The sequence below is a fragment of the Argopecten irradians genome, chromosome 11 (assembly GCF_041381155.1).
Source record: "Argopecten irradians isolate NY chromosome 11, Ai_NY, whole genome shotgun sequence".
NCBI classification, from domain to species: domain Eukaryota; kingdom Metazoa; phylum Mollusca; class Bivalvia; order Pectinida; family Pectinidae; genus Argopecten; species Argopecten irradians.
In genome coordinates, this window is record NC_091144.1 from 27,329,747 (window position 1) to 27,341,804 (window position 12,058).

The 12,058-nt window shown below is 34.7% G+C and overlaps 1 protein-coding gene across 3 annotated transcripts in view; it reads left to right on the forward strand.

Annotated features, from left to right (window-relative positions):
- Nucleotides 1-126: 126 nt before the first annotated feature.
- LOC138335166 (serine/arginine repetitive matrix protein 1-like) overlaps nucleotides 127-12,058 on the forward strand; it is a 72,049-nt gene continuing 60,117 nt past the window's right edge. For all 3 annotated transcript variants that reach the window (XM_069284129.1, XM_069284130.1, XM_069284131.1), the window contains exon 1: nucleotides 127-286. In XM_069284129.1, the coding sequence (XP_069140230.1) occupies nucleotides 283-286 (4 nt within the window). In that variant the 5' untranslated portion in view covers nucleotides 127-282. The remainder of the gene's footprint in view (nucleotides 287-12,058) is intronic.

Consider the following 12,058-nt stretch of genomic DNA (forward strand, 5'->3'; position numbering starts at 1 on the left):
TTTATAAATATCATGTACTAACATACATGTATGTAACCAAACGGCCTCGTCACACCTGCGGGGTTCCAGTATACTAGCTCCGTTATTGATACCCTGACCTCCCCCGCAAGGTGCGCAGTAGTGGACTGGTCCAATACCGTACTGAACAGGAGCACTTCCACACGGAGATGCGAGTATATAGTTTGTAGTGTTGATGGCCTAAGCATGCCTCGTGGATAGTAATTATAGTGGGACATGTGATTTTACCGAATTAAACTTGGACATTACACAAGAAGCTACAAAATGGGTAAGTACTGTAACAGGTTCTATTATGAGACCGCGGGTAAATAGCGCCGGTCTAAGATCGGGCTATTGCCGAGTGTGTATTGAAGCTAGATTGTCGTAAAAACATTGGCACATGCGATCGGGCTAAAGTCTAATTACCAATAACTTCATGTAAACATTCCGTATTTATCTGGAACTAGATATTAATGTTTCCCGTGGAGTAAAGACAATACATGCATATTAATTAGTGGATTCAAGATGGCGGAACGAGTTGCGAGTTTGGAATATTTGCGGATGCTGGGAGCTGGCTCCTGATGTTGTAGACGGCAACATGAAAAGGATAATTTCGGAGTAGGCTATTGGTATATTCCGGACCGACCTGTGTATAATATAGGACCCATAATTATATACATCAATCAATCTTATCGAAATGAAGATGATCACCTATTGACAAACATAGAACACCCCAAGGAGAATATGGAATTGTGTTATTCTGTATTCGATAAGGGTCTAACAGCAATGTATTCATATAGCTGTAAAATAATAGTACTGTTGTAATAATGACTCAGAGTTCCCCATTGCCACCTGTCCGCGGTTCACAGGGTTAGGGTCATATGTCCGTGAACCGACATATTGATCTGATCTGGGATTGAAATAACAATAGTGTATAATGTTCATTGCTCATAAAATACTAATATATCTCACCTCAGTGGGCTATAGGCTTGTAATGGCTGTATTACTTTATGTAAATAAGACAATTCTCTTGGTGCAAAATTGAATCCTTATACATTTAGTCATGGCAGCTTTGATAAAACTATTAACTATTGCTATTTCACCTGTCGGTTATTTGCGTAGATGATAGAATATATTTATAAAGGACGTTGACTGTCGATTATTGCGTAGATGATAGAATATATTTATAAAGGACATTGACTGTCGATTATTGCGTAGATGATAGAATACATTTATAAAGGATGTTTATTTTTCCTTTCAGTTGTTGTTTTCTGTATATAATAGTATATACGAATACCTGTTGATAAGGTGTATTTATATAATTAACCTACCGGTATCTTGTTAACAAATATGTAAGGTAGATTCGATAGCGGTATATCGGGCGATGAGGTAACATAAATAGAATGTATTTCAGTATCTATATATTCTGCTTTGATGGATGAGAATTTTTCCTATAATTGTCCACGGTCAAACTTTAACAGAGTGTTAGCTATAGATAACATGAATATATAATATATATTAAATATTGCACAAATATGTCATCAAAGCAAGACTTGCAGATGAAAGTCAGTTTGTAAGTGTCCATACATGATTCAAACATTCCTGGGTACTTGTTAATTAAGTTAATAACGAACCAATTCAGCCATGCACCATATATACATTTATATACAAACAACTCTCTTTCACAAGGATATAGTTGTTCTCACTCGAGCTGCCCTAACTGGTATTTCTCGTTGACGAGTTATTGAGCTTATATAGTAAGATTACCCCATAGACAGACTATAGCTAGCAGAATCAGCTGATTTGTTAATTTAAATCAACTAATTAATACTGTTTGTTGTAAACTAAAAATCAATTTTAAACCAAAATCTGAGACAGATGTTTTAATTAATGTAAATATTAGTTCATAAAATTTATTGTGCTTCTTATCAATTACAACCATTGGTTTTAATATATTGGACTAAAACCTATTCTTTTGGTTATATTCATGATTATTTATATATACAAGTCTTTTATGAAATCCAAATTCACCAATGAAATCAAGGCACACCTTAAGCTTATACCCATGATACCTTAATCAATTTATTAATTAATTGTCATCAAATTTATTATTCAAGCTTTTTAAATCAGTAATATGTAGTATTTAAAGGATTATTTAAGGCATGCAAGCCCAGAACATTAATTTTCAATTGTTTTCGAGTCACAACTTACAAAGAAATATAGAGATCAAAAATTTTGTTGAGTCCCTCAGGTAATCATGAGTCTCCTTTAAATTACTGAGACATACTTGTATCATAAAAACATGAGGTTTAGAAGTGGTACACTTCCCAAGAAAATATAATGAAGTTACACCATGTCAGTCAGTGGGTCATATGGCTCCCCTTTGTTCACAGGATAGGATTTGTTTAAGAACCCCCACTGTTTCTAACAGCCACAGAGCCATGCAGGGTGTGGTACAAGTACACCTTCCCTGCTGGTCAAACACTATTATATAGATTCAGCCCCCCTCCAGATGATGGATTGATGGGCTCAATAACATCCCTGTTCCGATGGTTATGGGGCAAACAGCATGTGTGGCTACCTAGGGACTCAGCTAGACCCCTGTAGACCTTCATCTGAACCTAGACCCAATGTCCATGATGTTGGGGACTCCATGGTGATGGACCCCCGCCTAGTTGGCCAGCTGAAGAGGATGTGCTGATGATCATCATCAGTAACCACAGGACTATGTGGGTGGACACACCCTTGTAGTTCTCCAGCTGAGACAGAGAGGCCCGGCTATGATAACTATGGCCCCACCCCATCAGCATAAGCTATCAGAAGATATGATTAAGATCTAGAGTGTTTCTGAGTTCTTACATTCCTTTCATAGTACAAGTCAAGGTACCAGGACTGTATGTAAATCTGCTGAGGACCTGAGAAATGTGTGAACTGACCATAATGAATATCTACTGGTACTAAACACTTCAATACTTATTACTGCTGCATGGTGCTGCTCTTTTGGGGCTGTAATGGCTGTGTAGACAAGTAAAGATGTCCCACCATAATTCGACGTGCACATGTACATTGCCCTCTACCTCTTTGATGCATGTTTTTATCCCATGTGGGGGCAGTTGCCAGGTACTGACCACCGTTTGGTGGTTTATTTCTGGGTATTCTGGTTTTCTTCCACCATCAAAACCTAGAACGTCCTTAAATGACTTGACTCTGGCTGTAAATAGGACGTACAAACGAAAAAAACTAGACCAAAGTACAAGTCAAGGTCTCAGGACCATATTTGTAGATTTGGTTAAGAGTTGAAAGATGCATCAATGGACTATATATATCAATGATTAAGACTGCCAATATCTACTGGTACTTCTTATACTCTATATAAAACAAAATTTTACACACAGTTGGAATGCCGCTGAACCACTAGTGATGATTTAGATAAGGCTGTAATTCAATAGCAACCCAAACCTCTCATAACATGAAGATAACACATCCTCCCTTAATACATCTGTCCATGCAGGGTCTCGATCCCCTATACTCTTTGGTTCACACCCATCCACATCACCTGTTCTAAGTCTTCAGCTCAATCTGTACAGACATTTAAGGTATAAAAACATGCAATATTGGGCCAACATGTACCAGTTCCATTGATACGCCCGATGATGACTCAGGGCTTACTTTCAACATTATTTGGGGCAAATTTTCGACCCCATTCCCCATGACAAAGCCTCTAAATTTTCCCGAATTCAAGCCTTAAATTTCCCCAAATCAAAGTTTCTTAAAAGCTATCCAAAAATATTGTGTGAACTTAGTTGGTTAAGGCTTTAAATATCTGTGACTTGGCTTCAGAAAAGTACATAAAATACACTGGATTTAAAAAATCTTTTTTTGTTATGATTTAATTATTTCATATTTTACTATTAATTTTTCCCAAATCTTTGTTTTGTCGCACATTTTGCCAAATTTGAAGCCATGGGCCCCATTCCCAAAGCAGAGAGAAAAAGCTCTGGATGTCATTGTGTGGTTATATAGTACAATTTGTTTGGGGTCTGTAATTTGATAGTGAAAGAGTCACAATATAGTGTATTGCACATACTTCATGAATCACCAGGTGTATATTTGTGTCAAGGCCAAGGTGAAACTTATAAAACCTTAACATGTACTGTTTGTTATGAAAAAAAATTTACAGTTTTATTGAGAACTTCCATCTTGTATATGTTTGCTAATGCACATATATATATAAGATATGTGTCATTATCGTTTATAGTGAAACCTTTCTATAAAGGCCACACAAGGGGCAAAAACAAAAAGGCTGAGTGGTCCTGATATATATTTATAATTAACTTACAGACAGGGGGATGGTGTTAAAATTGACCATTTCGAACCCAAAGAAAGAAGTCTAATTATTAAGCAGGTGGTCTTTATACAGAGGTGGTATAAGTGGTTTTTATACAGAGGTGGTCTTTATACAGAGGTGGTATAGGTGGTCTTATACAGAGGTGGTATAGGTGGTCTTTTTACAGAGGTGGTCTTTGTACAGAGGTGGTCTTTATACAGAGGTGGTCTTTATACAGAGGTAGTCTTTAAACAGAGATGGACGCTAAGGCATGTTTACTGTTTGTAGATTGACAGCTTACCTACTAAATGTACTTACTGGTTTATCGTCTACATGACTCCATCATTACTAGACTTTGTCTCACCAATTAATGTCGGTGTTCTATCAGCATCTCTAATTGTACTTACTAGCCTTGATATTCTTATAGGTGATATTATTTTAATTGTATAAATGGCATTGGTATTCATTTACATCCATATTATTTCAATTGTATAAATGGCATTGGTATTCATTTACAACATCCACTATACTATGTGTATAGTGATTAAACGTTTCTAGTGATGAGACACAGACTCATATTCAGTTTATCCACTACATTGCACAATAGTGCAATATGTTTTGTCATATGCAGCCGGTTGTTGTAAACTTAATTTATATATAACAATATTTCTGATATTTAACAGTCCTGTGTCAGTTAATTGTCAACCCTGGAGCTCTATGAATTGTCAATCTATATATAGCCATCATGTACCCCTTATCCCTCAGCATCTACACACATGGCCTGTGATCAGGTGATGACAACTCTAGCTATAAGCTATGTAACTACATTTGTGAATTTCAATAATATTATATTGAGGTAGGTTTTCTGCTGAGGTCATCAAATATTTGAAAATTCTGAAATCATAATGTATAAACTCTCTAAATAACATCAATTACATTTAAATAAGCCTATTTTCGTTATTAAACTTTAGGCGGCCACAGTGGTCAAGTGGTCAAGATGTCCTGATGTATTATCACAAACCCTCCACCTCTGGGTTCCAAGATCGAATCCCACGTGGGGCAGGTACTGGCCGTTGTTCGATGCTTTTTCTCTGGGTACCCTGGCTTTCCTCCACCAATAAACCTAGTGGCACATTCTTAAATGACCCTGGCTGTTAATAGGACGTTAAACTAATAAAAACCAAACCAAAGTGCTATTGTTAATAGCCCTCGATTCCCTAAAATTTCACCTGTTGGTTTTCCAATTATTTCCGAAATCTTGATATCAAGACATTGAACAAATTCCAGCAGTACAGTCTAATACCTGGTATATATGGCTGTTACCTGGAGGATTAAAGCTTTAGATAAACTCATTAGTCATAGTGTATCACTGTCAAATAGTGTATGTTTGTATTTAAATATGGCTATTGATGCAGCTGACAAATAAATCAGGGAGGATTGTGTTGGTAAATCTCACAATGACTGTCAGTGGTGGGTTTATAGCCAGGGAAAGTCAACATTCACAACTATAGCCATTACATAATACAGGAGATTATCTTTACAGATTAGCCCTACAACCAGCTGTTCAGCTATTGTTAACCTTCCTGGCAGATCAACCCCCACAGAAAAATCTGCAGGCCAATTGTACAGAGTTGGCTGATGTACACACATTGTATAGTGGCCACACGTATGTGTTACAGAAAATACATCAACGAAACAGCTTGGAGGAATTCCATTGATTTTAATATGCTTTTCTTGCCAAAAATGTAAATAGTGTAGTTATAATAGCTGATCTATTGGAAGATTTTCACCGAGTAAAAAAAGATAAAAAAAATTTCCAATGTGATATTTGTGCTGCTGCAGGCCTGAAAGTGTAATGTATTGGCTCATATGAAAATGATCTACATAAAGATTTGCTAAATCTTTGTAGTTATATATGTTAGCTGGACTGGATGCTGGTATACATGCAGCGTCCTTGGCAACACTATCATATAGTAGCTTTAGGAAGGTTTTTGTTTGTCATTTTGCTGAAAATCCTTAGGAGTCAATTAAACCTGTGACCTGTGACCTCCAAACACTAGCTGGATGATGTATAATCACTGATGATCAACTCAGTCAAATTCTGCTACATAACCTATAGAAAATTGTGATGTAAAATTCATCTTCTATCATTTAAAGTATGAGCTGAAGCTATACAGTTGTATCATTCTGTGATAACATATGTTTGATTTTCACATATTAACACAGCTATGTAATTGTACCGATGCTTGTTGTGTATGTATGCTATATTTCTATCTTAATCTACGACGCTTTAGCTAGTGAGATATGCATAGAGCATTTGTCATATATGAAATTTAATATATGGAGTTGTATGTCTAAAGCATTTTTAATTTTAAAATTAACATGTTAGACACTATACAGTGCAATTAATTAGCATATAAAATGAATTAAACAATGTCGTAATTTTATGAATGGAGAGAACAATCCTTTACATTTGTGACCTGTATTATGAAGCCAAGATATATTATATGATAAGCAAATATGTATACCGATATATGATATAGTTGTTATGTATATCTGACACAAAGTTCTGTTAACTCATTTATACTTATCTGACACCTAAATTAAAATTTTATAACCTGAAACAAAATGTACACACATGTACTTTATAACTTAATTAGATATAACCTAGAATAGATACACACTTGTATTACATTGAGACTGAAATAGATTTAAATAGAATTACCTGTCAAGGCAATTACATCTGTTAAATGATATAGAGCTTCTAGTAATGTACATATATACATGATATATGCTCTATTGTCATTTTGTGGCCTGTATATGCAGCAGTATTAGATATAAAATATATAATTACAGTAATTTTGAGATATACCAAAAAGACGTGGTTTAAATAAGACTTTCTGTTGATTAGTCCCACTTTCTTTTCTTTTGACATGATTTTTGTGACGTATGTCGCGCTCACTGGAAAGAGGGACTAATTAAATGACGGTAAATTAGACTTCATCTGAAAACCGAAGTGTATGGTGTACGTATTCTACATGAAATATACGACACAACTTTCATTGAAATTAATCAGAATTGCATTAAAACATTAGATGTATAATGGACCTTTTGAAAATTGTTTTGAATATTCATTTATGCATATATAAAGATGACAGCTGGGATTTGGGCGATAATAAACCGACAGAAATATAGTTATTGACCAGTACATGTTGGAGAGTGAATTAACATTGGACCTTATATGAATACCCATATCACGAGACACGAATACAAACAATGAATCTATATATTGCCTATATTATGGACTCAGTTATATGACTGTATACAATAATGTATTTTCAGACTTTTTTCTGCATCCATTTGGTTGTCTGCTTATGTATTCTCATGATATCTGAAGTGGAGAAAATTAAAAGCAACACTGCATTATGTAAATTCATGTGTGTATAAAACATATAAAAACTACTACGCATAAGTGTTATCGTTGAGTCATATCAAAATCAGATATTTTATCATGTCCTATCTAAGCTGAAGAATTTTGTTGATACTGTGACAGATTACCTATATCTGTAATCTAGTTTGACTCATACTAGATATAACAATGGACAGAAATCTATTTAAAGTGTTTATGAATTTTCAAGAATTTAGGATGACATTCCATGGGATAATGTTTAATTTGGTAATTATTTGAGAAACAGTCAGGTCTGCTGTATGATATTTTGGAAAAAGTTTTGTCAAAGGGAGACAATTTCAACCTGATTATGCAGTATGTGACCTTGTTAGATTGTGAGATATATGGGCCCATGCACTTTTGAACCTCCACTGGCTTCTGTATGCATTGGTCTTGCATGTTATAGCCACATCATATGCCACAAAGACATGCAAATATTTATTTTTTACAGCTGGTTGTTATATTTATCGAGTTATGTATACAAATTTTGCTGAATGTTAAAAATTAAGTTTATTTGGGTGTAACCCAAGCGACCTGTACTATATATAAGTATGAATCATGCTTTCCTTTAAGTTAGACTTACAATTCATTTACAACTACTTGATGACAGGCTGTATTAAAAAAGATATACACTGGTGACCTTGAGCTTGACCTTTTGAGATCAGGTGAAGTACACAACTTATGTATAACATGTACAATATACCTAATATTTATGAACTGCTGACACCCGATGTCGTCCTATCGTAAGCGTGACGTCTATATCATAATTCTGACTTACAGTTCAGTGGTAGGTTCTCTTACAAAGACAGGCAGACAATGTTGTTCAAGGATAAAAGAATATTAAATGTCATTTTTTTATAGGCATGTGGACAATATAGGTATTGTGTACATGTGTCTGAATACATGTAGTTAATCCCGAATATCAAGCAACACTAGGAGATGTCAGCGATATATATTACTGACATCTTTATACTAGTAGGGATACCATGTACTGTAAAAAACTTGTGTAACTTGTGTTTTTATGGTATAAATGCCCAGAAATAACATACAAACTTGATAACTGTTTGACAAAATACAGTATTTTATAATACTCTGCAACAGTAAATAACAATCTATATATTCATAAAGGATATATAGATTACTAAATGTGAAGAAGTGGGATGATAATTATCTTGTAAGATGACGATACTGTACTGTGGTCGTTAGTATATATATATACTATGTATGCATGCATGATTACAATACTTCGATACATGGTAAATAATACAGCGTTAAGTTGACTATACGTTGATAAGTTGGGTAGCTTTATGTTAAATTGTGACCTGATGTGACCTAATATATACTAACAAAGTGTGTGGTACAGGTTAGGAATGTATATATCATAGCTGGGTACACTTCTTAGAGGGTAAAGGTGAGATCGAGGAGTACTGCAGTTGTACTAAAAAAATATATATATCTTATATGTATATCAAGCCTATAAAGAATAAAATTAATTGCTGTAAATTTTATGTATCACTGTTTATATATATAGATAACTGTAGCTTATATATTAGATCCAGAGAACTAATCCAGGCAAGCTTTAGTGTTCTTATATAGTTTCAATTTTTTCAAGAAACTTCTTCATAACTAGATGAGGTACATTGTGATCTTTTGTAACAAAGCTTATGGTCTAGAAGCATGCATCGATCGCGCTATTATAATAGTTTTCCTTTTTAGTAATTTAATTAAGATCCTTTTAACAGCCAGGGTTATTCAAGAATGTGCCAGGTTTATGGGTGGAGGAAAGTTGGAGGGCCTGTATATGTAGGAAAAGTCTGGAAAACCACTGACCAGTAGTCTGTATATAGGTACCTGGCAACAGTTGCCCCACATGGGAACCAGAGGTAGACTCGCCTTGTGGTAATATGTCGGGGATCTCTGTTTCTCTCTTATATATAGTACTAGAATCAATTTTGTTTCTAAGAGATATTGCTTTAGATTTGCTTTTAATTGCAAGGCATCAAAATGAAAATTATTGTTTTACAAAATTTTTGTAATTTAATGCAGCCTGATATATACATATATATATATTGTCAAGACTAACTTCCTGTCCCTGTAACATTAATTAGAGCCAAAAAATAAACCAGGGCCTAGCTAGACTCTTTGGCAAACTCCAAAACACAGGATTTTTGCGTACTTGTCATTAAATCATCTTGGCCTCAGAGATTCTCCTTGGTACAACTTGTCAGTTCAGCCTGGAGGCTCCCCATATACAAACCTTGCTGTGACTTTTATGCCATGTTTTACCTACACTTATGTGTATTTAATTACTTACTGAACCTGTCTGTGTACTGTTTATGTGAAATTTGTGGAAACTTCATCAATGTAGTTGCGTGGATATTCATGGATCGCTGAATTTCCACTTTGTATCAGATTTTCAAAAGTCCCGATTTGATTTTATGTCTTCTGGGCTTATGTCTTTTGGATAGATATATGACCTTTTGACCTGCATGGTCTTGGAAAGGAATAATTGGGCAAAATCTTGAATAAAATTCAAATAAATAAACAAAGAATGTAAATAAATGGTCCACATATTGGTTTAAATTTAAATGCATGCATGCATCCAATATAAATACAATTCAATACAAAGTCCAATTTAAGGATTTTAATTGACTTGTTTTAATTGATATATAATTATGATGGCCAAATTAAAGCACCTATGGAAAAATTGGCTTATATATGTTGAGCCTCAAATTCATGCAAAGGAAGAGATCAATTAACATAAAACTTGCATGGACATCTTTTAATACTGTATCCCATTATGAATTCTCTATATAGAAATTAGGACTTAAATTGTGCAAGTCTATAAATTAAGAAATTAGGACTTGTGCAAGTACCTGTCTTCTCGACCTGTCAATCACACAACTTGACCTAATTATGTCACCTCTCAGGTGATTTTTGTTATTTAGCCTGTGAGTTAGATCATGGGGGTGTTGGGTTTTTGTGATTGATTACTGGCCAGGTATCTATTAGGCCAGGTATGTAAGTTACCTATGGTAACGAGGTTACCTGTTGGTGCCCCCATACATCACACCCTGGGTTCCCTCACTCAGGTATTGATTATTACAGGTGGGTACTGTGTCAGGCCTAATGGCCTTGTCTTTGATCTCAAGTCGTTATTTCTGTAACCTAATGTTTTACAGCCCGTTACACTGACCTTAATCTGGTAATGATTAATCTCAATATATATAGTGTCCTGATGTGTGTAATTAAAAACTTAAGATTTCAGTCGTTATGACTGATTACATTACAAGTTTATGGTAATTAATGATCAATATACTTTAGAAATAAAAAATATATGTATAAACATTCTCCTTCTAGCAATAGGTTAATATAAGGATGTGTGGGTGGGAAGTGATTTATATAATGTTGTTATTTAGGGAAGTGGATTAACGTATTCGGCCTAATAAGTGCCCAGGGTGCTTAAAAATTGAACCAAATCAGGGAGCCATAAATCAATTTGCAAATGAAGTCGGTAAGAAAAGCAACACAGTTTTCATATTTTCAGTCTGCATTTAATTTGAAGTAAGTGAAATTGAAGCCTAAAAAAGGGGAAGGGTCGCTTATTTGGTCGAATACGGTAAGTTGTAGAAGTCAATTAAGGACTATATATTGATTATATACATCATTCTAGCTGTTTTAACTGTCATTTTTGTTTTTCATGTAATTTTTCCTCAAAGGCAAATGATCTACAAATAGCATTATATAATTACCTCAATTTGAATATGTATACAGGCTCATGAATTCATAGTTATAGTCAACAAACCTTTCATGTTTTATTTTCTTTCACTGCAAATTAAAGCGTTGTTCAAATTACATTCAAGCTATGCATGCAAGCCTATATTTTACTTGTATTAATTCTTCTACTGAATCTATCTTTCTCTTTAAATAAAAAATATATGTTTGAGTGCTATAAATAAAAGGTAGTCAATAAACAAAGTGCAGTCTATATACATGCCTTGTAACTGTAGGACAAATGAATACATATCATGATTTGAAACAAGCCTATTCGTTAGGCGTTATGTATAGGAGCCGCAGTGGCTGAGTTGTTGAGATGTCTCAACATATGACCACAAGCTCCACCTCTGGTTTGCGAGTCCGACGGAGTCCCAATTGGGGCAGTTATCAGGTACTGACTGTCGATCGTTGGTTTTTCTCTGGATACTCAGGGTTTTTGCCAGGCCTTTATAGGGTCCAGTAAACGGACCCATTCCCAATTGAAAAATAGCACTGTATTTTCCCAAATT